The 25,598-nt window shown below is 44.8% G+C and overlaps 2 protein-coding genes across 3 annotated transcripts in view; one reads left to right on the top strand and one right to left on the bottom strand.

Moving 5' to 3' along the window:
* Window positions 1-18,140, top strand: part of cicb (capicua transcriptional repressor b) — a 35,396-nt gene extending 17,256 nt beyond the window's left edge. Inside the window, exons 3-21 of the mRNA XM_053326511.1 lie at window positions 5,682-5,831; window positions 5,989-6,157; window positions 6,744-6,855; window positions 6,960-7,142; window positions 7,259-7,391; window positions 7,515-7,693; window positions 7,973-8,111; window positions 8,266-8,363; window positions 8,479-9,484; window positions 9,599-9,738; window positions 9,881-10,041; window positions 12,576-12,766; window positions 13,173-13,637; window positions 13,755-14,119; window positions 14,241-14,398; window positions 14,506-14,657; window positions 14,957-15,091; window positions 15,694-15,825; window positions 15,956-18,140. Coding sequence (XP_053182486.1) covers window positions 5,682-5,831; window positions 5,989-6,157; window positions 6,744-6,855; window positions 6,960-7,142; window positions 7,259-7,391; window positions 7,515-7,693; window positions 7,973-8,111; window positions 8,266-8,363; window positions 8,479-9,484; window positions 9,599-9,738; window positions 9,881-10,041; window positions 12,576-12,766; window positions 13,173-13,637; window positions 13,755-14,119; window positions 14,241-14,398; window positions 14,506-14,657; window positions 14,957-15,091; window positions 15,694-15,825; window positions 15,956-16,245 — 4,358 coding nt within the window. The 3' untranslated portion in view covers window positions 16,246-18,140. The remainder of the gene's footprint in view (window positions 1-5,681; window positions 5,832-5,988; window positions 6,158-6,743; window positions 6,856-6,959; window positions 7,143-7,258; window positions 7,392-7,514; window positions 7,694-7,972; window positions 8,112-8,265; window positions 8,364-8,478; window positions 9,485-9,598; window positions 9,739-9,880; window positions 10,042-12,575; window positions 12,767-13,172; window positions 13,638-13,754; window positions 14,120-14,240; window positions 14,399-14,505; window positions 14,658-14,956; window positions 15,092-15,693; window positions 15,826-15,955) is intronic.
* Window positions 18,141-18,322: 182 nt separating this feature from the next.
* Window positions 18,323-24,906, bottom strand: znf526 (zinc finger protein 526). 2 transcript variants are annotated; one of them, XM_053326398.1, is made up of 8 exons: window positions 24,561-24,906; window positions 23,664-24,147; window positions 23,172-23,341; window positions 21,983-22,078; window positions 21,109-21,884; window positions 20,866-21,001; window positions 19,152-20,777; window positions 18,323-18,907 (listed from the first exon to the last, which is right to left on the bottom strand). In XM_053326398.1, exons 2-8 carry the CDS (start codon window positions 23,965-23,967, stop codon window positions 18,737-18,739), a joined length of 3,279 nt encoding a protein of 1,092 aa, XP_053182373.1. In that variant the 5' UTR covers window positions 23,968-24,147; window positions 24,561-24,906; the 3' UTR covers window positions 18,323-18,736. The 2 variants fall into 2 exon arrangements, with proteins under 2 accessions (XP_053182373.1, XP_053182372.1); XM_053326397.1 differs by having other exon boundaries at window positions 24,725-24,906.
* Window positions 24,907-25,598: the final 692 nt, after the last annotated feature.

Genomic DNA, 25,598 nt, shown 5'->3' with positions numbered 1-25,598 from the left:
TATTAAAAGCATGATGTCTGAAAGAGGAGACAGCCAATGAAAGCCACTGAACACCTACACAGATCTTGCACTGCCAGCACAGCAGCAGGGAGAGATAGTTAAGCTTAGCTGAGGGGGAATTTCTCTTCTACTGTTTTTTTCACACGTTCTCTCTCTTACGCTTGCCACTGTTCACCACTCTTCTCTGTTCTGTATGACTAAGTGCAACAATTCTGTATTTTCCCACCATCATCTTATGTCTACTTCACCTCTCCTCTGCAGTATGTATGCAGTCAAAAGATTGAAGTTTTGGGTGCAGTCTTATCTTAACTGTACATCTTTATGTCCTTAAATGACTGTTGTGTGATTGGAATAGTTTCTGAGGTGACAGAAACAGGACCTGCTTGTTACACAAACATACGTGCAATATTTGGTTGTGGATCAACAGAGAATTTCTGTGTGCTTAAACCAAGCTCAAGGACTCAACTCATTACTCTGCTCTGTATAATTTTGCTGATGTAGTTCATCATTACTAAGGGCTTGTAATGTTTACCCAGGGTTGTAACCACTGAGCAGCCACAGTAATCCCTCATCTCCACCCCTGCCCTCTTTCACCCTTTTTTCCTTTCACTCACTCGGCCGAGCTGTCCAACTCCCTCCCCCTTAACACACACACTGTTTGCTGGATTGACTTGTTGAGAGCTCAGTGCAGTTGATAAGCCTTAATCTCTTACTCATTCTGTCTCTTCTGCTAATGCCTATTAGTTTAACCCTTTTCTGTAACACACCAGACAGTCACCCCATATTTTTACATGCAACTTGCTGCCCGAGGCCTCTGAAAATAAAGGCACATGAGAGCAATGTAAAAAGTTGTGTAATATTTGGGATGTTATTATTTCCCTTTTCCATGTACGTATGCAAAGTTTGACTTTTTTGTGTTTTTTATGATAGAAGTGTAACCCAGGACTGAGAGGGTTAACTTTTTTTACTACTGAGGGCAGCTGCTGCCAGTGGCTCTCACAACCTTATTGGTTAGTTCCCAAGCTCCTGATGAGCTGACTGGCCGGTGTTGGTAATTAAGTCCCTCCCAGTATTGTATTTGTCTAATGGATAGATGAGCTCAGCTGAGCATGACTTCTTGACTCAGTCAGTATGCTGAGGGACAAAAACATACGCACAACTCTTCTTCCACTCTGTCTCAGCTGCAATACACCTCAATAGTCTCGGTATCTTTAAATATTTTCCCTTTGTCTCCCCCATCTCTGGCCCCACACACCCTTCCTCCCTTTAAGAAAAGTTCTGTTTTCACAAGTTGTTTTCTCTCCACCCACCCACCACCCTCCTCCATCCCTCCCTCCCTCCTTTGCCTCTCCTGCTGAAAATGACTCTCGGTCTATTTTTACCCTCTGGTCCTCTCCACTCTTAGCCCGTTCCACCCATTTTCCCTCTCTTTCAAAAACCACCCTTACTCTCCTGTTTTCAGTTCTCTTCTTTCTCCTATTCTCACTGTCCCTGTGAGTGTTGCATCAGAACATTTCTGTCTTGAGGAGGTGCATTTGCATGATGGAGAGATGGAAAAATGTTTTGGGGGGATTTGAGAAGGCTTTTCACGGTGGAAAAATTACATCACTTACCTCCTTACTCTTAGCTGTGTTCCCAAAAAAAAAAGCAAAGGTGCTGCATTACCAGAGAAAACCTTTTTAATCTCTCTTGCAAGTGAACATTACTGATTTAATGTATGATCAGTATTTATAATTGCACTCAACAGCTCTTTAAAAAAACCCCCAAAAACAACAACTCAGAAATCAAGATGATTAACTTTAATGAGCTCTGTGGATGTGCATTGTCATGTTGACCCCAGAGCCCTCATCCATATCCATCCCCCTGTGCAGATTTACATAGAAAGACCTAAAGCAGCGTGGCAAGTATACAGTAGAAAGCTCACTAGCGCCACCCTGCATCGCATGGCCTTCATGGATACTTGCTGGAGTCGAGCATTTGTAAGGGGGAGGGATCTTGTCCGACTTCTGTAAAGCCATTGGTTGGCCTACATCTTAGTGTTGGCCTTTGATTCGCGTTTCCTGGCATCAGCCAAGGTTTACTACGAATCCTGCACCAATGACATGAGGCAGGGGTGGGTTAACTGAAAGAAACATAAAAATAGACACTTTAGAGGGCGTAGTTTGAGCGCCATACCGTGTTTCTAGACGGAGACGATAAAGATACGTGGCGCTTTTTATTTATTGGTGTCGAGAATTTAAGATACAATCATTTTTGGGGCTGATTTTGACCTCTGAGTGTGAAGCCGGGTAAAATTTGCATATGACTGGCATTCCAGTGCACACTCTGACCAATCAAGAGCTGCGGCGGGCAGATGACAGGTGGCTCGATTGGCCAATAGCCGAGCGGGATTCGCTGAACGGGGGCGGGACAAGGCTGGGCGAGGTTGACAGGACGAGAAGGGGAGGGGGAGGAGGAGGAGGAGGAGGGGGGCGAGTACAGGGGGGGCAAAAGCAGCCTAGTTTACAACAAGAGGAAGAGGAAGGGAAAGAAAAAGAAAGGGCCGAAGCTTACGAGAGAGACAACGAGACAAAAATAAGGGAGTAAAGTCGGGCGGGGAGCTGTAGGGGTGCGACAGGAGGACTTTTGTGGACCACAACAACACTCGTAACAGCAAGTATTTAGCGAAGTGGACGATGTGCGCGCCGATGTCGTCCACACGAAGTGGCTAGCTAACCTGCTGCAGACGGACGGACTTCACTAAAGGCTTCAACCTAACGTAACTGTACCGCTTCTCTTGTAAAAAGCCTCCCCCCTCGTCCTTTATCGGGCTTGGCTCCTGTATTCATCTTCAACCAGCCGCTTTAAAGAGCTTTCTCCAAGAAGAAGAAGAAGAAGAAGAAGCAGCAGGAGGAGGAGGAGAGAGAGGGAGGGAGAGAGAAAAAATACAACAGCGATTCATCCCCCCCCCACCACCACCACCTATTTTTTTCTCTTCTTCTCTCTTTTGCTGACTGGAGCCAGGAGTCTTTCTCACCGTGGTTGCTTTTTGATTTTATTGTATTAGTCTCGTCAGGTTTGTGTGGTCACATTTGGACAGGTAGGGAGAGGAGAGGAGCTGGTGAATTTGAAGAGATTGTGCAGACATCAACTAATAAGCAGTAGCTTGGTAGTAGAGAGACGACAGTGTTTTTTTTTTTTTTGGTGTCTCTCTCTCTCTCTTTCTCTCTTGATAATCAAACTGATGGATAGCGGGCTTTTAAGCAGTGGGTGATGGATGAATGCACCAGATTTACAGTCAACATCTGCTTTTGCGTTGTAATAAACAGGGACAAACTCGACCTAGTTGCTCTCATTTTATCTAGGTGATTTTGGATCTTGGCAGGTGTTAATTAAATTGCCACGGTTAAGACAGGTGCACAGTACGACGTGGGTTTTCTTTTGGGAGGGGGTGTTTGGAGGGGTGGTAGTGGTGGTGGTAGGAGTAGAGGTAAAGAGATGGGAACAACAAGTTAGTATTTGGTGTAAATGCACTTGACAAACTGTCCTCACTGGATTATTTTGGCAGCCAGTGCGTGTGAATACGCCTTTTGTAGTTGAGACATGAGAACAATTGCGTTTCTTTTGCCTCAGTCTGTGCGGCGGGTGCACGACCAGGGGCGTTCCCGAGAGGTTGGTCCAATTTGGAGCGGTGCACTTGAGGCTCCGGTTGTTGCAAGGGGCAGCTAAATTAGCGACTCTGCGGGTTTTTCTGTGTTATGAAAGAAGAAGAAAAAACAAGTGCAAATAAAAGTATAAACGGTGCACGCAGTGGACAGTAAGCTGCTTTCTCTCCCCCCACCTCCCTCGCTCCAAGTTAGACGAATCACCTTAGCTTTGATCGCCCCCCAATTTGCTTGTTGCAGTGCTGTCAGACCTGATCGATACAGTGCTCTCTTACAGCAGCCTCCTTTTTTCTTTTTTTCCGCTGTTTCTTCTTACCCCAGGTTGCTTTATGTGCTTCTTTAATAAAAAAGCTGCCAAGCCCCAGCTGGTCTGCAGCCGTATTGTAGCGCCAGAGTATGGTTTGACATGGCCCAGAAAGACTGCGTAGTTTCCGGGCTGATGTTTTAATCCAGGCCGTGGATGGGCTTGAGGCCTTGTTAACCCCCTCATGGCCAAGCTGCTGTAGTAATGTAAACAAACTGGGAGAGAGGGCATCGGGGGTAATTAGACCAAAGGGAGGAGGAACCTTTCCTTCGACCATTATCATCTTTTCAGTGGTTCGTCTGTACATTGATGCATTCTCAACCATTTTAACTTAAGTTTTGTGTTTTATTGAAATCGTTTATAGTACATTTTGTCCACTGATGTTTGATTGCTCGGTGTGCGTTTTTAGGTTGCGGCATTCTGCGATACGGAGAGATGGACTCTACTTGACTGACATATTTTATTTATACTCGCATTGGAAATAAAGAGAATACCTCTGTAAGACAAATCTTAAAGTCCTCATGATGATGATGATGCAGGGGGGGCGATGCAGTGATTATTGTGAATGATGACTGCAACCTGTAGGGATGAAACGGATACAGACACCATTGAGCACTTGTCGTCATTTGTGAGCTTCCCAGCAATATCAGCTCGAGATTTTGGACTTGAGATGTTTCTTTACGTGGATTTCTGTTTTGTTGTAGAGGAGAGACTTTAAAAGGGACATATCATTATTGTTTTTTTGTTTGGGGAGGGGGGAGAAACATCAAGGATTTCATTCAACCATGTTCTCTTCAGAGAATCCTCAATATCTCCGCCAAGGATTAAGCATGTTTGGTTAGTCCATGTCAGCTACATTATACTCTTTATTTTTAATGATATCCTTTTATACCAAATGTGTAAGCATACAGACATATTTAATTATTGTGTGGTGTAGTTGTAGCATCATGTAATCTTCAATATTTAACTTACATGCTCACAGAAGACAGTTTTAAAGACTTAAAGTGTACATATTTTGTGACTTTAAAGTTTTCATGAGAAGCATCTTTTTTGTGAGATTTTTCAGTAATGAAAAAAAAATATGACAGACTCTTATTCATTTATGAGGGTTCAGACTCGGAGTGTACCAGCTCCTGTTCTCCATCAGGCCTGTTATTGAGAACAGAGAGTCCTTTTGTACATCTGCTGTTGTTGGACTGATTTAACCAGTTAAGTGGCTGGAGGTGTGGTGTTCTGGCAGTACTTATATTCTTAGTGGTTTTCAATCTTGGACCTGTGGGTTTAAAGCCCTGATATTTCCCTATTCTTCCAGATGTTTGATTGCACTCACTAACTGTCACAAATGTAAATTGTTCTCTGATAAGATGGCTAAAGTGAAAGCCAGTAGAGCTCTGTGTCCAGATGAATCACTGCCACAACCTAAACCATGTCCTCCAGTCTATGCCTGATTTTAGACATTTGTGGCTCCAAAATAAAAAAAATAAAAAAGATATATGGTCACATTGCAAACAAATATTAAGAAATGATTAGAGTTGGTGATTTAAGTAGGAATGCTCATGGGAACATTGCACTGAGGACCTTGATTACCCAAATAAGGAAATAGCATCTTGGTAATCTGGATGTAAGAAGGCCTGGTTCTTCTGAATCTGATTCCTGAGTAGGACAACATGTTATGAGGTTATGAACATCCGATGCTGGCTGTAAGTACTAAGTGGTTCTGTTTTTCTCTGCAGTGTGGACCAATGTAGAGCCCCGGTCTGTTCCAGTCTTCCCATGGCATTCATTGGTCCCTTTCCTGGCACCCACCCAATCAGATGCTTCTTCTCAGCCAGGAGAGGGCCAGCACCCAGTCAACCACCCCCAGGCATCCAGTCTGAAGACAGGTACTGAATGCATTTATGGCTGTAGAAAATGTGTCATCAGCTGTTTACCCCCTTTTTTGCTCATGTAGTTTTCTTTGGATCTTAATGTTGTTTTTAATACCTCATATTTGTTACTCTGCCCTGAACAAGAAAGCATCTCTTTGTTGTTTTTCCTCAGAGTGTCAGGTGGTGGCAGCGCTGCCACATGAACCTGCAGAGGCACCTCCCACTGTAGAGAGAGGTCCCCCGTCCCGGCCTCCCCCCTCGTCTGATGAGCCAGAGAAGGAGAAAGGCGATGCAGAGAGGGAGAGGCCTGACAGTGAGACGGAGAGTGACGTAGATGACCCGTGAGTGCAGATTTTTAGTCTTACAGTGATTTTGTGTTAAAGCTTAGAAGCTATCAGATGTATGCACATGTAAAGACACAAACAGCACATACATCTTGTCTGCTGTATGTCCATATAGAATCTATTTGTCCGAGCCAGTTTTTGCAGTCATTTTCTGTGTGGTGCTGTGTACCCACACATACAGTAAGTGAGTGTGATATTTTCTGTATCCTTGCGCTAATTTGGGCAGAAGAGCTCAATGCCAGAACAAAGCAGATGGGAACAAAAACATTCCATCTCTGGGCTCTATCACTATATAAAAGGCACTGGCCAGGCTGACAGCTATTGAAATGAATGAGCTATCTGCTAAATCTGCTGATGTATCTCATGGGAAATGAACCACTTGTACTCTGTGCCTACATCTGATAGACTTGCAGCTCTTAGGTAAATAATACTCACTACGAACGATGAGACATTGTTCAGTTTTGAAACATTAAAAAAGGACAGAAATATGAATGCTGCATGTGTGTATTGTTCCTTAGCAAAATCCTGTATCTAATAAATATGATAAACAGAGGGCTGTTTTTTTTTTGTGTGTCTCCTTTAGCTTTCTCCCAGGAGTAGTACCAGAGCCGCCTCTCTCCACATCACCAGTAAAGCGGCGTACTCAGTCCCTCAGTGCATTGCCCAAAGATGGAGACAAGAGTAGCCCTGGAAAGGTAGTCTTTTCACTCCTCCCACCACAACATCAAAAATCCTATGTGCTCCATTTACTAATATGTGTCATGTAATATCTCTTTGTCTTTCTTGTTCACTTGTTCAGAGGGAGAAGGACCACATCCGGCGACCAATGAATGCATTTATGATTTTCAGTAAGCGCCATCGAGCGTTAGTGCACCAGCGGCACCCAAACCAGGACAACAGGACAGTCAGCAAGATTCTCGGGGAGTGGTGGTACGCTCTGGGACCCAAGGAGAAACAAAAGTACCATGATTTGGCTTTTCAGGTACATGGATGCATTTTTAAGCCAAGTAGAAGAGTTAATCACACGCTTTAGTGCAATCATAATGTGTTATCATGGTCATTTTTTTGCTCAAAACTATCTCCTTCCCCATGTCTCAGGTTAAAGAGGCCCACTTTAAGGCTCACCCAGACTGGAAGTGGTGCAACAAAGACAGGAAGAAGTCCAGCTCTGAAGGGCGAGGGGTTCCAGGGGGCAAAGATATCAGAGAGAGAAGCATGTCTGAGTCCACAGGTTGGTTTCACTCAGCTCTCACAATATACAACATACACATAATATATCTTTAGCAACATCTACAATTTCCAGTTTTCTTATCCTCTCCAGTCCTTTTAATAGTCTCCTTTTCCCCCTTGATAGAGCCTCATTCTGTGGAGCTGAAAGGGGTTGGCCCAGGTCTGGTGGGCGTATCTGAGACGAGTACAGTAGAAGGTCATGTGGGCCAGCTTACCCGTCCCAGAGCCTTCTCTCAAAGTGCCATGCACAGCCTGGAGCGGAGTGACAGGGGTAACACACAGGCCCTGGCAGAACTGGCACAGGTACGAGGGCACAACATGCAACTTTAAACATAAATGAGAATCTGCTGCTGTTTTTGTAAACATGGTTTGATTTTTCTTTTTTAAATGATTGTTTGTTTTCTAGTCCAGGCACTGCTGCAGATTGTTTTCTCTGGCAGATTTGTTTTCACAAACATGAAAAAACTTTGTTTTTTAACTGTGTTGCTACCTGGCATGTAGAAATAATATGACACCACAGCCATTGTAACTAACTTGTTTCAGAAGCATTTCTACAATAATTCTCTTACCTCATGATTTCAGATGTGTGGGGATGGAGGCAGTCAGTTTTCGAGCCATGCCCCACCCTTATCGCAGTCACAGCGGGGAGTCAGCGAGGACATGACCAGTGATGAGGAGCGTATGGTCATCTGTGAGGAGGAGGGAGACGATGATGTCATTGGTGAGAAATCAGAATTACGCTATTCATGAAGCCATATGTTAGATTACAGATGCTGAATTCTCAATGAGAATTAATATTAGTCAGTAGGAATATTTTAATATATTAGTTGCATTGAATGTCGAGTGTAGCTGTAGCGTATTTTTCTTTTCCACAGAGGACCCTTATCCGAGCAGTTCCATCGACCTCAAGTGTAAGGAGCGGGTGACTGACAGCGACAGTGAGAACGGCTCTGGAGACGAACATGATAGGAAGGTAATTGGCTTCAAAAATGATTTGTCTCCTGTGCAGACTGCAAAGATTTTTAAGTAATTGCCCACAATTATATCCATTTTTTGTCAAAATATTTTTTTTCTATCTTCCTTTTCAGAGAGTTTTTGCCCCAGTCATCTGCTCCTCTGCATCATCATCTTCCTCACATCCTACACCTCATGGCAGGAGTGTCTCACTGTCCTCTTACCCCACCAGCAAGCGTTATGATGAGGGAAGATCAGGAGGAGGAGGGTTTTCAGACCACAGGAGGAAGGGAGGAGGAGAGGGAGAGAGTAAGGACACATTTGGGGGTGAGGGAGGAGGAGGCATGCAAGCCTCCTCTCTCTCCCTCTCTTCTGGCCAGTCAGTTATCTCCACTTCTCTAGCTGGAGGACATCATTCTTCATCAGTGGGTTCACTGGGTGTGAACCCACTCCTGGGCATTGGTGCTGTGCGGGTGGCCTCAACAGTGGTGACCAATGTAATGCGTCCTGTAATCAGCACGCCACTCCCTATCGCCAGCAAACCCAGAGATGGGGGCACGTCATCCAGCCCGCACCCGCCAGAGAGGAAGTCCCTGACTCCCCAGCAGCAGCCGCATCTTCTGATTGGTTCAGGAGGTGCAGCCGCAGCCACAGGGGGTGGGTACTACTCTTCATCATCACCTAATCCTATAGGTGCAGGAGTTAGCTCAGGTGGAGTAGTGACTAATTTGGTGTTAGGAGGGGCTCTCTCTGCCCAGCCTGCTGTACAGCTCATCACCCCGTCCCCCCAGCCCTCCCAGCATCAGGCATTTTCCTCCACCGCTGTCTCAGCACCACATAGCCAAACCAATGGGCCCCTGCCTCTGCCCCTGCTTCAGCCCCAGTTCCTTCCTGCCTCTTCCCTAGCACCGCCCGGGGGTAAAGGGATCACACAAGTTCAATACATCCTGCCCACCCTACCTGCCAGCACCAACCCCAAGAGTCCCCCTCAGCACCTCAGCCAGCCAACCAGTATCTTCAACCTGCCCACAGCTCCTCATACACACATGTCCTTGGCCAATGGAAAGCAGCAGGGTTCAAGTTCACTGACAGGATATACGTCCAGTCCAACTGTCGGAGTGGTCAGCCCAGGAACCAGAGGTGAGGACATGAGTCACGAGTCGCCATGACACACAATGAGGCACATAGACATAATAATCTGTGGTGACTCCTAATTAAATGCTCATTCTCCCACTTTCTCTGCTTTCGCCTCAGTGCAAACACAGTCTCCGGTGCTCCAGGGTAAAATGATTGTTCCCATGGCAACAGTACGGACTGCGCCAGCCCCTGCCCAGCAGTTTCCCCTTGTGGCCCCACCTCTTCCTGTCCAGAATGGAGCTCAGACAGGAAGCAAGGTCAGTGAGCTGGAGGACCTGGAGACACTGACATGAGAACTTAACAGTTGTTAATCATGAGCACACAACCGGCAGTGCTCTTTTCATAAATGTGTTTTTTGTTACATTGTCTTTACGGTTCCCTCCTTCCATGTTTCTCCAGATCATCCAGATCGCACCCATGCCCATGGTTCAGACCCAGCTGCCTCAGGGAGGAGCTGTCCACCCCGCCAACCCCTACCCTGTAACAGTGGGCACAGCTGCTGTGGTGGCGCCAGTGTCAGCACCCTCCCAGGCTGTGCTACTGCCGCCAGCACCTACCAGGTACAAAACAAAAGAGCACGAGCAAATGCAAATGGATCCTATAGTTCTTGAACCTACACCACAGACCTTTTGACTTGTTCATTCACGACTTGAACTCTTTAAAAAATGTAAAAAAAAAACAGACACTAAAAAGAACAATATGTCAAATAGCAGTTTCAAGTGACTGCGGGCTTTATATTTTGTGCTTTCGTGGAAAACGTCACCACAAAACTAAGAACAAAGAAAAGTTTTCAGTCTTTAAAGTAAGTGTGAACTCTTTTTCTATTTTCATGAGACTAAACCCACCTACTTTTATTTCAACCTGTGAAATGTAGATGACAGTTCAACACTTTAGTTTCATGTGTGCAATTTTTTTTTTGTCGCTCTAGCATCCTACCTGATTAGGTAGCAGGTTAATTAGTAACATTTCAAAGCTCTGGTGGGAGTCGCACTACACTGTTACATGACTAAAAACAAAATGTTGTGATGTAAATGTGTGACTTTGCCTTCTTAAAATAGCTGAGGAATAAAATTTAAATGCCATGTGCAAGAAAATAAAAATAAAAACTGTAATAAAACCTTGTTTATTACTTGAAGTGGGGGGCCACAAAAGCTAAAAGTCCTCATTACCACATCGCAATAATCTTGTTACCAGACAGTTTGCTCTAAGTTTTCAGCTTCTTTCATTCCAACTACTTTATAGGATAAATCTAAGTAAAATGCTTTGGCTATAAAATAAACAGTGTGTGTGAGAAAAATTAGGAATTAACTGGGAGCCAAAACGTGACTTTATTCATTTTCCATTTCTCAAATCTAACAGGAACAGCTCGGGTGCTGTCTGCCTGTGTTTTAAAAGATTTATTATTCTATTTAATGAATGAAATTTATTACTCTCACTAGCGGAGTTACTGAAGTGTGGACACAGCTCCCCCACTGTTGTAGATGGTCGCTAATCAAGCAGTGAGGACAAATGGTCGGTCTGTGGCAAAAAGTTTTATTTTTCGTCACTCAGACCGCCTGTGTGATGGTTCCTCTTCCTTAATGACAATATTTTTCCAACTCACTGCTGCCGCCATGTCACAGAGTGAAGAAAGGGATTTACTGTTCCCTTAATGTATGGTCATTGCTCTAACAACCATGTTCTTTAATGGGGACCTGTGTTTGAAAGCCCAGAAGCCATTACTTAACAGACATTTAGCCAACAATACCACAGATAAGATGTTTGAAAGAGGCTATAAACAGATTATGTGCTAGTAAAGCTTGACTCAGCTCTGACAAACAGGCACCCACTTATGAACATATGCCAGCCTCACTCATCCAAGTCTGGACTGCTGTTGATCTCAGCAGTCGTACCATCTTTTGTCAGTTTATTTCTGCTCAATAGATGAAGTTACATCAGCCAATTCTTTTTCTGTATGACATAAATCCAGCTAATAGACACCACAAACCTAATAATACTACTGAAAGGAACTAGATTTAGGTGTAAGTTCCAGCACACGGGCAAACATTTGGAAAAGATGCACCAACTATATTAAACAGGAGAAGACAAGCCACACATGCAATGTGTCAAGACAAGCAATAATTCAAAATCCCCCTGAAAATAGTGAACATAATTTACCTGGAACCATCTTGGACTTTTTAAAAAAAAAAAATGGGTGAGCACTTATTCTAAAAATAAAAAAGCAATCACAAGGAACATGACAGTTTTTACCCATTAGAAAGAAAAAAAGGTTTATTCAGCCATTTCAAACAGAATCAAATACCAGTAAAAAATGTGACAGTTTGTGCCTATCAAGGTTTTAAACGAGGCAGTTTAATCCTACGTGGGCACTTATTGTGGTTATAAACATACATAATGTCAACTAATGAAGCTTTTGCTGATTACTGTTTAGTGTTGCCAGCAAAATCATTATATTGGCTTTCTCTTATAGTTCATGAATTTAGGTAACCCCAGCTTCGTTTTGGTGCTTGATTGAGTCAAGGTGGGATAAATAATAAATCAGGAAGTGGTATTGTTTCTTATGGCATGGATGTGCACATTTCTTCTTAAAGCGAAGCAAGCAGACAATGTGAGAAACAAAAACTCCAGCAGGGGTGCAGCTGTAGCAGTGCGGCTCTATTCTGGATGTGTTAGTCATGCTGCTGGTGGCCCGAGCTGCCTCTGCCTGCCACCCCCACACTACCTCTCAGCTCCTCTCTCACACACACACACACACACACACACACACACACGCACACACAAGCACATATAGCACTAGTCATCCAGTGCTTCTCGCTGTGATGTACACTCACCCTCTGACCCCCACTGCAGCAGTTCTCTTTTTGTCTTCCTCTTTCCTTCTAATCATGCGTCTGTTCTCTTTACTTATAATCGGCCTCATTATTCTACCTGAACACCTGCTGTCACCGCCGCCACACTTTCATCAACATTCTTCATCACAAAAATGTTAATCTTCCCTTCCTCTGTCTCTCTTTGCTCCTTCATTTTCACACATTTCTTTATATTTCTGTCCTCTAATCACTTTGTTGTCTCTGTGTGTCTCTTGTACATCCAGGATCACTTATGTCCAGTCCACTCCAGGGGTCCCATCCACTCTGCCTCTGGTCTCCACGACAACAGGCTCTTCCCCCACCCAGCAAGCTCTGCCAGTGCCTGGATCCGCATATGTTCCATCTCCCCTAGCAACACTTGGGTTCACAGCCATTGCACCACCTGGACAGACCCTGGTTCAGCCGCTGATCGCAGGTCAGTGCTGTGGACAGATGTGTTCATATTTTCTGCTCTTCATTTAAAATGTGTTGTGTAAAATGTTCTGTATGAGCTAAAGCAGTTTTACTTTCACAGATATGCCAGTTTCTGTTTTGACATCATCTATTATATTGGTGTTTTGTGGTGTGAATTGATGTCATCCTTCATTAAACAGAGAACTTAGAAAACAATGTGTATTTGGGCTTGAATACATCAAAAGCATATTCACTTTTCAAAATGAGCTACACCGACAGCTGTTAAAAAATAAATAAAAAGACTGAGTCACACATTGGTTATATTAATCAACAATAGAGAAGCAACATGGAAAAGTGAACATTTTGTGAGTTATTACTTTGTGTTACACAAAGTGACAAAAATATTTGGTCCTTTCTCCTTCATCCAGGTCAGCCACCGCTGCTAGCCACAGCTCAGTCCCCACAGCCCTCCACCTCAGCCCCTGCTTCGGGCACCGGGGGCCAGATAGTGACCACAATTTACCCTCCTTCACCGAGTGTCACCATGGCAACGGGGGTGGTCTCCATGACAGCAGTACCCCCCAATGTGGCCTACTCTGTCTCCAGTCCCTCCAGCATTTCCCCCCACATCCTGCCCAAACACACAGGCACCCCCGCCACAATCATGCACCCACATCCAGACAGACAGGTGGACAGGCACCTGCCTCCGGACAGACCCGCAGATCGACAAACTGACAGGCAGGCTGAGAGGCAGACAGAGCTGCTGACACATTCGGACAGACAGTTGGAGAGGCAGATGCAGACCTCCAGCAGTAGCACCTCCGTGGCACCTCCCAGTGGCTCAACTGTTTCCATACGGCCTTGCAGCCCTCCACTCCAGATCCAAACACCTGGTACTGCTGCACATGTTGTTTTTATCCAAAACTAAATGTGCTGAAGGTTTTAATTTGTAGCAAATTAGTTTGTTGATATTATGTTTTTTAACTTTTCTTCATCTTTCTGTTTTACAGCCAGTACACCAGGTACACCTAAACTAACTCAGCTTCCAGTCAGAACCCCTCAGAAAGTGAAAGCAACAGTGGCAAACATCCCTGTGGGCAGCTATGAAGGAGGAGGTCGAGGAAAGGAGAGGGAGAGGGAGAGGGAGAAGGATAGAGAGAGAGAGCGGGAGAGAGAAAGAGAGCGGGAAAAGGAGAGGGAGAGAGAAGCTGCAGCCAACAGTCATTTCTCCTTTGATCCTGAGCCGCCGGGGCAGATGGGCTCTCCATCAACACACCCTGCTGAGGAGCCGCCATCCTCTGACAGACCCCCGGAGGGCTCCAGTGCAGCAGACTCCTCTGACACACGGAGCAGAGAAAGCACAACCACCAAAGAGGTGAGCTGAACATCACACACCAGATTTCACTGTAAAACAAACAAGAAACTACGCAGTTTTGATCCACACACAGTCTATCTGTGATCTCGTATAAAATCTCTGTATTTAACTTTTTGTGCAGGCTGGATGGAAGGAATCCCTCCCATCCTCTCCGCTCCCTCCTCCATCTGCCACAGAACTCTCACTGCCGCCCCCACAGACTGATAAAGATGGTCCCACACCCAAAAAGGTCAAAGCCCGTCCACCACCGCTGAAGAAGACTTTTGACTCTGTGGACAAGTGAGTTAAAATGTTTGTGAATCTTTTGTCTTAAGGACGCAGAAATGACTGAAAGGGCAGTGTATATATACTGTTTGTGTGTGTTTGTGTGTGCGCTGGTCTGGCAGGGTGCTGTCAGAGGTGTATTTCGAGGAGCGCTTTGCAGAGCTGCCAGAGTTTCGGCCTGAGGAGGTCCTGCCTTCACCCACCCTGCAGAGTCTGGCTACCTCACCGCGCGCCATTCTGGGGAGCTATCGGCGTAAGAGAAAGAATTCGACAGGTATTACTCACTCTGAATAACGACTTTAAAATGTAGTTCATGAATCTGCAAACGTCTGGCAAACAGCTGATACTTTGTGTTAATTGATGTAAGTTTTATGAAACTCCTCTTAGATTTTTGCAATAGAATCTGATAATTATAGTTTCTGTACTTTCTCTTTTGTGCATGTGTCTTATTAGTGTAATTAAGCTTTTATTGCACCAAGGTTGAATCATCATAGATATTTTTATTGTGCAAAGTCTGTTGATACCTTTTTTAAAACAGCTAAGACATTTGATATAAATCTCTTTGTCACCCAGATTTGGACTCTGCCACTGACGAACAAGTCTCTCCTAAGAGAAAGAGTCGGCGGCGCTCAAGCTGCAGCTCCGAGCCCAACACGCCTAAAAGTGCCGCCAAGTGTGAGGGGGAAATCTTCACCTTTGACAGACCAGGTAACACACAGTAAAGAGCAAGTTTGAAGTTAACAACATTAATTTACTGTTCACAAAATGATTCTTTAATTGAATATTTATTTTGGGGCGATAATGCAGGTTGTATAGTTGTAGTATGAGCAGTTAAAGTTTGAGTGCTTCTATTGTGGGTTTGCACTTCGCATTCATGGTTTGTAATCCTGAAAGTTTTTCCTCCTGAATGGTTGGCTTGGTTTTAAAATTAATTATTCTATTGAGGAAATAGTAAAGACTTAGTTTTACACTTTTAGATATCCAAGTACTTTCGGGACAAAGGTGACACGCCTGTATTAAAAAGCTTTTAATTAATATTATTTCACAGTATGCAACACCAAAACGCCTTATTACTTAAATTGAATGGAGAAGTTTGCAACAAAAAACCTCAAAAGAAAAACTAATTTGACAGGAAATCTGAAAATATGACTCACAGAAATATTTGATCTGACTGTATTTTTCCTGCTTGATTCCACCTCTTGGGGCGTATCAAAGATGATGGTCTGAAATAACATGAATGAAGATGTTTATTATTGTAACTGATTTCCCTGATGGCTCAGCTCCTCCACCCTTTGTGTGTCTGTTCTCAGGCACAGACGGAGAAGACCTCCTGGCAGAACTGGAGTTTGAAAAAGTGCCGTACTCCTCCCTGCGACGCACACTGGACCAGAGGAGAGCCCTGGTCATGCAGCTGTTCCAGGAGCAGGGCTTCTTTCCATCAGGTTAGATAGAAATTATACATTTACACACACACACACACACACACACACACGCACCATATATAAGAGCATTCTCAGAGTGAGTTTCCACTTATAATCCTACATTTGTGTTTTTTTGTTTTCCTGCTTCCAGCTCAGGCCACTGCAGCCTTCCAGACGAGATATTCCGATATATTTCCCACCAAAGTGTGTCTGCAGCTGAAGATTAGGGAGGTCCGGCAGAAGATCATGCAGACGGCAACACCCTCTGACTCCTCTGGTTTAGGCATACCTGACTCAGTCTGCTCCCTGCCTGGACCTTCTGGCTCCCAGTCGGGAGAGGGATCTGGGAGAGGAGGAGGAGACCTGCAGGATGAAGAAGTGGAGCACGGCACAGAAGCGAGCCCAGAGGACTCGCGTGATTTGCAGGACTCTTCTAGATGAGGAATACTGACGAGTTAGATTGACCAATCAGTGGCTGCCAAAGTCACATCTTTCCAACCCCAAACATGCTTTCACGCTTTTTACTTTGACTTTTTTTAGCCACACTCTCCACTGGTCAGGTCCTGGTTTCTTTGCATCCTCAGTAGCCAACCTTTGAGAGTGACATTTGTATGCAATGCTGGGACTTTTCTTTTTTTGTAATGTGATTCCCATGTACCAAAAAAAAGGACACATGAAAAACCAGTGGCACAAAACTACCACATAACTCCACCTCAACGCACATACGTACACACAAACACCCTGGAAACTCTTAATTCCCGCACTTGAATTAGCACTCTGTATTTACCACCTTGAGAAAGCTCCCATTGATGCCAGTGAACGAAGGACCATTGTGTACAGCTTCAATCGTTTGCCTTGAAGAAAGGGTTCTCGTTTTTGGATGTGGAGACCAGCTTAACCCCTTCTGAGATGATGAAAAGCCAGCGGGGGTTAAAAAAAGACGTAATTAACGGTTTATGTTTTGATATTTGTTTTGTTTTCAATCTGGTCAGAGGAGGGAAAGCAGTGAATTTGCTGCGCAAGGAACAACCTGTAGACTTTTAACTGTTTTAATGCTTGTATCTTGTTTCTGCTGACATTAGGGGGCTGGGCCCTCAACAGCCAGAAACCATTTGATTTGATTTGACAGGGTTCCCATTGCTACAGACCTGGAAAGGTCCTTTCCGCCGGTCATTTTGCTCAGTTTTATTGCTCACGTTAGACCTTCAGGAGAGGTCGACTAGGAGTGACTGAAAAAAATGAACAAAAAACTTACTTAAGTGGACTTCTGGCAGTGCCATCATTCCTGCAATTACCTGTCTGGCCAAGTCCTCCCTTCTCGCGACTGACCCTAGCACATGCCAGTAGGTGGGAACCAAGCATTCCTGTGCCTCTCATTCGCTAGCCATGAAGGAAGGAGGTGGGTCAGAGTCTATGGGCACATCCTGGCTCTTTATTGTACAGGTCAGGCTGATAAGACCGTAATCCTCTATTGCCAAGCAGTTTTATTAACTTTTTTTAAACAATATTTTGATTTGAATTTAACATTGTCATATTCAGTTTGTTGTTGTACTGTTCCTATGGCTATTATTACTCCTCATATCATTGCAGTGATTGGTCCATATATATATATATACATAAAATATAAATTTTGGAGGCAGGTGACACATGCTGCTTCACACCTGTACAGTTCCTCCATTGTAGTCTTCCCTCGACTGGCCTCTCACCTCAGCAAGGACCTGCGGTGCAGTTATTTTTATTGTTCATTTCCAAGAGGAAGACAAACAAAACGTGGACCTTTATATTCTTTTAACAGTAATAACGGTATGTTTTTAGACAACCCTGTATGCCTCTCTGTCCCTCGCTAAGTTTGATTCTATAGCCTCAACACTTGTACATCTCCTTTCTCCACCTCTTTCCTTCCCTCCTTCCTCCCTTTGTCACTTTATTGCTCTCTCCAGACCTCCTTTTTAGATGGGCGGAGAGAAAACTGGGGGAAGTGAGGGGAGGGTAATGAATCAAAGAGAGCTGGTTGGATATAATACTGGTTGTGTCTTTGTGCAAGACTTGGTTTTGTTGTAAATAATTACTGTAGAGTCAGTAGACTCATTATATTATTGATAAGGAAAAATGTCATTGAACATAAGTTGACTTTTAAGATGCCCATTACTGAAGATAAAACACATAAAATGGAAAAAACAATAATAAATATGGCTATTAATGTTTTTGTGTTATACTTCTTGTTTTGCTGTTCCAGTATGCAAAAGAGGAATTTATATGAATAATTTAAGTTTGTATCTGTATCTTTCAGTATACAAATAAAACATAGGTGTTCAATTAAAGTGATTTTATTGCTGGCAATGTGAAAAATGGGTTTTCCTTAAGCAGAAATGCAAAACACTGCAGCAGCATAATAAACAACCAGCCTGACATTAACCGCTGCTTATGAAAGGAGAGTCTTCATCACTTCTCGTCATATGGTTGTGTAGAATGAGACAGCCGATCATCATGAAAAAACATTTATTGATTTCACCTTTTTACAACAAATACTTTGCTTTTGACAGCATGAACTTTTAAAGAGAAGGAAAAAAAATCACATCCTTTTCATATAAATGAGAAAATGAATCATACAAGACGACAAATGTCATCGGAGGCACAACCAATGGTCCTTATTCATAATGAAAGCTGTATCCTTAATTTTAGTATTTTATCACTTCTGTTGATTTTAACACTGACCCCTTCCTTAGAAAGGAGAGAAACTTTGGTCTGTTTGCTGAACTTATGAATTTAGCTGTTTTATGGCATTTACTTTCAGTATGCAATTATCTGACGCTCAACTGCTCAGTAGTTAATTAGTCTTTCTTCCACTCAGTTTTAAGACTAGCATTAGATTCATCAATTCAGTGATAGCTCTCAAGAATTGTTACTAGTTTTTGTTGGCGGTCGTTGGTCCTCAGAGCTGCAGTCCGTCCACAGCGACCGTGTCCATGGCGAGGCCGTTCTCCAAAGCTGTGTGGTAGATCTCCAAGGCCTGTTCCAGGGGCAGTGCTCCTCCCTCGCTGGTCTCAATGATGGCTATGGTCTCACCAAACTCATTACACATGATGGTGGGGGTGCCCTGCGCCTATGAGGAGGAAACAAAATTCCGGTTTAGTTCAACTAATGATGCAGAATGAGCACACAGACCAATTTCAGTAATAATAAACTTCTTTCAGACTTTTCTTTTTTACGGGTTAAAAGTCAAAATTTGAAAATGTATTAATGGTTTATTCGACAGGACTAAGCTTAGTTCATGTGCAAACCAGCTGATGTAATCTTTATCAATCAGTGCTTTTATGTTTTTTAGTCAACTGGGAATCAGTTGTGACCTGTTGAAGATCTGAGGTTTGGATCTGGATGAGCTGAGGCTGCCCGTTAGCTAGCTCGACAGCCGAGGCATCTACCACTGCCACGGCAGAGCTGGTCTCCATGGCAACTTGGGCAGCAGCCTCTCCATCTAACCTCTGCTGCCTGGCGTGGGTCTTTTTGTGGTTCCTCAGGTTGGAGAAGGTCTTGAATGCTTTGCCACACTGAGGACAAACGTGCGGCCGTTCGCCTGTGTGTGTTCGACGGTGCTCGGCCAAGTGCATACTCTGAATGAAACCCTTTCCGCATACTTCACAGCGGAATGGACGTTCCCCCGAGTGTGTGCGCAGGTGCTCTCGCAGGTGTGTGTTCTGACGAAAGCGCTTGCCGCACACTTGGCAGGGAAACGGGCGCTCACCAGTGTGGACCCGCTGGTGAAGTGCAACTCCAGAGGAAGACACAAACAGTTTGCCACACACAGGGCACTGGTGGGCTTTGGGCCGCTTCCCTGTGGAGCAGTGCGGCCGCCCGGGACCCAAAGCGAAGTGGCTCAGTCTGTGAAGTCGCAGGTTAGCAGAAGAATTGAGTTTCTTCCCACAAATGTTGCAGTCTAGTCCCCCTCGCACCAGACCGGTGAGATCTTCAGGCTCCGTCTCCGCTGTGGTTGAGGTGGAGGGCTCTGAGAGGAGATCTTTGCTTAACTCTGCCTGGTTGTGGGTGTCATTGCTCACTTCTGTCCCTGCACCAGCTTGCACCAGGGTGGGATGCTGCTCTAGACAGTGGCTGTCTCGTTGCCTCCTGGACAGGAAGCCGGCCTCACAGTGGGCACACGGGAAAGGGGCGGGAGCTCCTGGGTGTTGGGTGTAGCGATGTGCTGCTAGCTTGGTGGGCCAGCGGAAGGTGGCGGGGCAGTCGGGGCAGGACAGGGTTGCAGTACTAGAATGCAGCAGGCTGTGCTGACGGAGGTTGGAGGACTGGGAGAAGGAGCGGTGGCAGACTTCACAGCGGTATGGGCGCACGCCAGAGTGGATGAGGTTATGCCGCATTAGATTTGCTAGGGATGAGAAGGTTTTGCCGCAGTCAGAACACTGGAAGGGACGTTCACCGGTATGTGTGCGGACATGGTTGCGCACGTGGATCTGCTTCTTAAAAGACTTTCCACAGATGCCACAAAGAAAGCTGCGTTCAGCGACATGTGACTTGCGTCGATGGTGAACTAGCTGCAGCTGGGAGGGAAACGTCTTAGAGCATGAACGACAAGAGAAAGGTCCTTTGTCTGATGATGCAGCTGGAGCAGCTTCTCCTGAACCAGAGGAGCTAGATGTGACTTCTACACCAGTGTTATTTAAGGGAGCAGGTTTCGTAGTTAAGCCACATGTGGTAGCACCTTCTACCTTTCCGGTGTCATTACTGCCATCAAGTGGCGCAGACACCTTCATGTTAATGTCCTCTTTCTGCTTCTCCACTTCACTTCCTTCCACTTTACTCTGGGAACTGCGTATTGGATCTTCTTCCAATTTTTCTATCTCGTCCTCTGTGAGAGGGGCCAACAGGTTTGTCTTTGTCTTTTCAGTGCAAGAATTCTTCTTCTCTCTTGCTCTTTGTAGGATGGCAAGAGCAGAGAGAGATGCTCTTCTTGGGGCCGAAACCTACAGAAGAAAACAGGGGTATGTCACATTGCAACATCAAACTAACTGATGGCTGAACAATTAGGAAGGGGTATGATTATTTTAGTACCATGGAGACAGGGGCGGGCGTGCCAGATGTGTCCTGGTTGAGGTGGGTCCGACGGTGGTAGAGGTACTTGGTCATGTTGGTGAAGGTTTTGTTACAGAACTGACATTTGTGAAGAGGGTCTGCGGTGTGGGACTTCCTGTAAGACACAAGTATGGAAGAATGAAATAGACAATAAAAGAATCAAAAGTTTCTATCATCTTCTTACTGTTAGCTGAGGTGCTGTGGTGTCCTCCAGCCTTTTACCTGTGCATGATGAGAGTCATCTCCGTGGTGAAACCATGGCCACAGTCCACACACAGGTACCTGGCTACACCTGAGTGAGTGCGCATGTGCGTTTGCAGTGATGTTGCCTTCTTGAAGACCTTGCCGCACTCGGGGCATTCGTGCGTGCCCTGCTCGTGCACACGCTTGTGAGCAGTCAGCCGGTTAATGGAGGTGAACGTGCGGTTGCAGAGCTCACATTGTTGGGGCTTGGCCCAGACTGTTGCTCTCTTCTCCACTACTCTAATCTTAATGTCCTCCACCTTTTCTGCAGCTTCCTCTCTCCCTCGCACCTCTTCAAAGCCAGTCATGACCCCCGCCTCTCCGCTCTCTTTGTCCTGACCTAGGAAGTGCTCCCCCTGGTGCTGGAGAAAGTCCTCTGGGGTCTGGAAAAGAAGGGAGCATTCTGAGCATTCATAAGGGTGGATAACCACCATCTCTGTTGACTGCTGCTGGGTGTCATCCTGGACCCTGGGGGCCAACCTTAACTCCAGTCTCTGGACACCGTTCTCCAGGGCCCCCAGCTTTCCCGAGGAGCCTCGCCCCACAGAAGGCGATAGAGAGGGCATCTTGGAGCGGCGCTGAGCAGGAGTGGAGGAACTGTCAGCCAGAGCCTGAGCTGTGAGAATTTGGAGATGCATGGTGGCAGAGCCGGGGGTTGGTGTCACTGGGGGAAGCAGGGCGGACCGGGCAGGAGTGAAAGGTTTGGAGTGAGACTGACGTTTCTTCTGTTGTTGCTGCTGCTGCTGGGCGAGTACCTGAAGTAGACACAGAGGATTTTATGACCATGAAACCTCAAACCCCTTCATCTCATTTTTGAATAAATGCCTTTATTGTGGTGTTTCAATCAAAGTACCTGCGCCAAAATCTCCCCAGCCTGCTGCTCACTCAGCACGTAGTTCTGCACATTGTTCAGAGGAACTACAGTGCCATCAGGCTGTAGCACATACTCCTGTTGCAAAGGACACAAGTTAGGAAATTCTTTATACTTCATGAATGCAGTGCCACAAAAAAATAAATCTGGTATTTTCCCCTTAATTTTAGAATAGTAAACATGCTGACAGTTTATAACCGCGGTCACTCTGAGTCATCTCTTTTAGGAGATTATGAAAAGACTGGATGTCTGCATTTCGCCTGCGATTCTCATTCAAGGTAGTATTTTTTAGAATTACAGTGCAGCTGCAGCAAGCAGATCTGTGCTGACCTGTACAACCCAAATCAGACAGTCACTGAGATAAATGTTTGAATTTGGTGCAGTCTGTAGTGTACATGACAGATCTGAATGTAATGAATGTTAAGTCAGAAATGGTTCATCATTTCTATTTTCATAAAAAAAGATCAATAGTATCATCCAGAGATTTCTCAGAGTGCGGAAAATGAAACTAACTACTACTAATTGTTTTTTAACTGCCGTCACAAATATTTTGACCGAATGACTCAGCACAGTGGAAAATATGAGAAGATTACCACTTTTACTGCTCTAATTTGTATATGTCTCATTGTAAATCTTTCTCTTCTACAATGAGATTTGATCCGGTATTATCAAAAACCAGTTTGTGTCAAAATATGTTTTTCACAGACCAACTCCACTCTGACTGTCTGGGACAAAACTCTCCACGGACAATATCAATACACTTGATCATTTAAATGTAGCACTAGGATGCAAACATGTGCAGAATAAAGTCTTTATTATTAGTTTATTTTTCACTGTTACTGTGCAATAACATGTTCCTGGTGTAACTGAAGTAAATTAATGTAGCAGCTTATTTTAACAGACAAAATAATGTGGAGTGTTTCATGAAGTCTTCAAGCCAAAATATGGCCCCCACTAATTGATCCACTGGTGTGTAACCAACAGTTTAATGAGGAACTTCAGTAAATGTATTCAATTATCAAACATGGTGACAATAACAGGAAGGCTACTTTTGTATTAACACAGTAAAATGGAAATTAATTCTACTTTCCAGAGTAGAACAAAAAATGTTTTAAAGTTGCATTTGAGTCCGTTTCTCATCAACGTGTCTGCATGATGTCTGGTCTCTTACCGTGGTCTCGGTGTTACTGTGTGTGCTGCTCCTGCTGTGGGTCCGCCTGTGCTCCAGCCAGGTTTCAGGTGAGTCAAACAGCGCTAAACAGTCAAGACACTGGTACTGGACCGGTCCAGACAACTGAGCATCAGACCCGGCTTCCTCTGTCTCCAGAACTTCACACAGCTCTGAAGAACGATCATACACACACACTTAAGAGTTTAGTTCACTGTTACTTATCGCCATGAGAAACAAAAACCCATCCAACTAAATAAAAAAGAATAAGGAGTTGAAATTGTAGTTATCTTACATAGAACTGTTTGGCTCCTCTGATATGACTGAATTATTACAATGAAAAAATAAATCTTCTTATCAAACAGTTTAAATCCACTTGCACAGAGTGTCATCATGTTGCATCATGCGCCGCCAATCTAGGTTAATCAAATCTCAACACACCCCAGTTTCTAAAGCATCCACGCTTGCTCAAAAAATAAAGAAATAATCCCTCACCTTGTTGCTCCACCTCCATCCCAGCTTCTCCCATGTGCATCTCTTGGTGCTGCAGCAGCTCCTCTGGGTTTATGAGGAGCGTCCCACACTCCAGACACTGGTACTGCTGGCCCTGCCCCATCTCTGGGACACCATGGATGGTCATAGTCTCCTCTGCCTCCCCCTCGCCTTCTCCTTCTTGGCCCGTGTGGATCTGCTGATGGACCAGTACATCCTCCAGCGTGTTGAAGAGCTGGTGGCACTCGCTGCACATGTACTGGTGCTCCACATACACACCCTCTGCCTCCTCCTGCTGCTCAGCCATGCTGGCACTGTGTGTGTGTGTGTGTGTGTGTGTGTTGTCTTATTAATGCTGTGAGTGTATCATACAAAGGGCTGTCATTCACAGTTTGTGATGGGTCATCGGGCAGTGAGAGTTAACTACAAACTCACTGCTATGTCAAATGAATGATTTTGTGTCCAGGAGGCCAGAATAAAAACACACCTGTAGCAAACAAGACACAAAAAAAAGAATTAACATGAAGTAATATTTAATCATCTGCTCAATCAATACATACATCGACAGCTATGTGCAAGCTTTGTCAGCCATGCAGATGAGTAACATTTGATTTCAGTGTTTGTGTCGCACTACATGGACTGAGACAATACAGTTTTAATTATTGCGAGCGATAAAAAGGAAAGGAAAAGAGGTGTTAATACAGAGACATAATGGAGCAAACCCGAATAAAAACATCGCAATTTCCCGGCGTTAGCTAACAGATGGCCCTCTTGTTATTAGCAGTGCGACAACCACTCAGTAGCAAACTTATCAGATTAAATTATTCACTAATCCTCCACTTGTCTCATTATGCTCATGAATGTGCCTCGTATCTTTGTTTACAGTGTGTGATGGCGTACAGAGAGCTGTTGGCGGCGCTCCCTCTGATATTGCAGACCTGTTTCTCGGGCACCGCGGTATCCTGACAGCGGCTCCCCGGTTCACCGGGCGGTCCGTCAGGCGGCGCTACCCACTTTTCCCCGCAGCTCTCCGGCTGCGACGGCGGGCCCTTCTTTCCCCTTACCTCTCATTTACTCTCGTTGGACGGTCCCTTGTGGAGCCATCACGCTTCGTTCACACGCCCGTACGTCCTCTCGTTAGTCCCTCGTCAGTCTCTTATCGCCGTCCGCAGCATGGAAATCCAATAAATGAAAGGTATCCGTGAGAAAAATACATTTCAAAACGTGTAATGAGATGTTTGCCCGCCGTTCGTCTCCATTCTTGTGATACTAAGTCCCGCCCAATGCGGTAGCACTCAATATTTCACAGGCTGTGATTGGACAGCGCGACTGTCAATCATAAACGATGCTTACTGACGGGTATTGTAGTTTTTTGTCAACTGTTAAGAGCCAATCATACAGAGCTTCTTTTGGAAAAGTAGAAAGTAGAATTATCACTTTTATGACAATGTCAACAAAAACTAAAAATTCAGAAACTTTAGAAAAAGTATAATTTATAGCAGAGCTGTTGTATTGGATTGAATGAGTTGCACAGGTGTATCTAATGAATTGGCTGGTGACTGTATGTGGCAATAGATGGTCTTCAGCCCCCCAACTGATGCAACACTTCATGGTGTGCAGGGTTCTTGCTTATATGAAAAAATGTCATGTTTCCATCATCATGAATTTATCTGCATGATCAGTACTGTACAAACCACATGGTCATCTGGCAGATGCATTCCTTATTCGGGATGTGTTACAGTTGAGAGATGACAGTCAGTGTTCAAGAGGTGGTGAACAGCCAGATGATGAGAACCAAAGTGTATGCTGTGCAGAGTCTAGTGTGTTAAAGTCATGACAAGTTTGTGCGCCCACATCCTGGGTAACAACCTGTTGTGTTGATCTAAGTGGAGCTGCTGTTGAGAAAGAGGACCAAAGAGTTCATCTCAGGCATCTGCT

The sequence above is a fragment of the Scomber japonicus genome, chromosome 10 (genome assembly GCF_027409825.1).
Source record: "Scomber japonicus isolate fScoJap1 chromosome 10, fScoJap1.pri, whole genome shotgun sequence".
NCBI classification, from domain to species: domain Eukaryota; kingdom Metazoa; phylum Chordata; class Actinopteri; order Scombriformes; family Scombridae; genus Scomber; species Scomber japonicus.
Note: the sequence above shows the minus strand (reverse complement) of the source record. Positions and strands in the feature narration are given on the sequence as shown.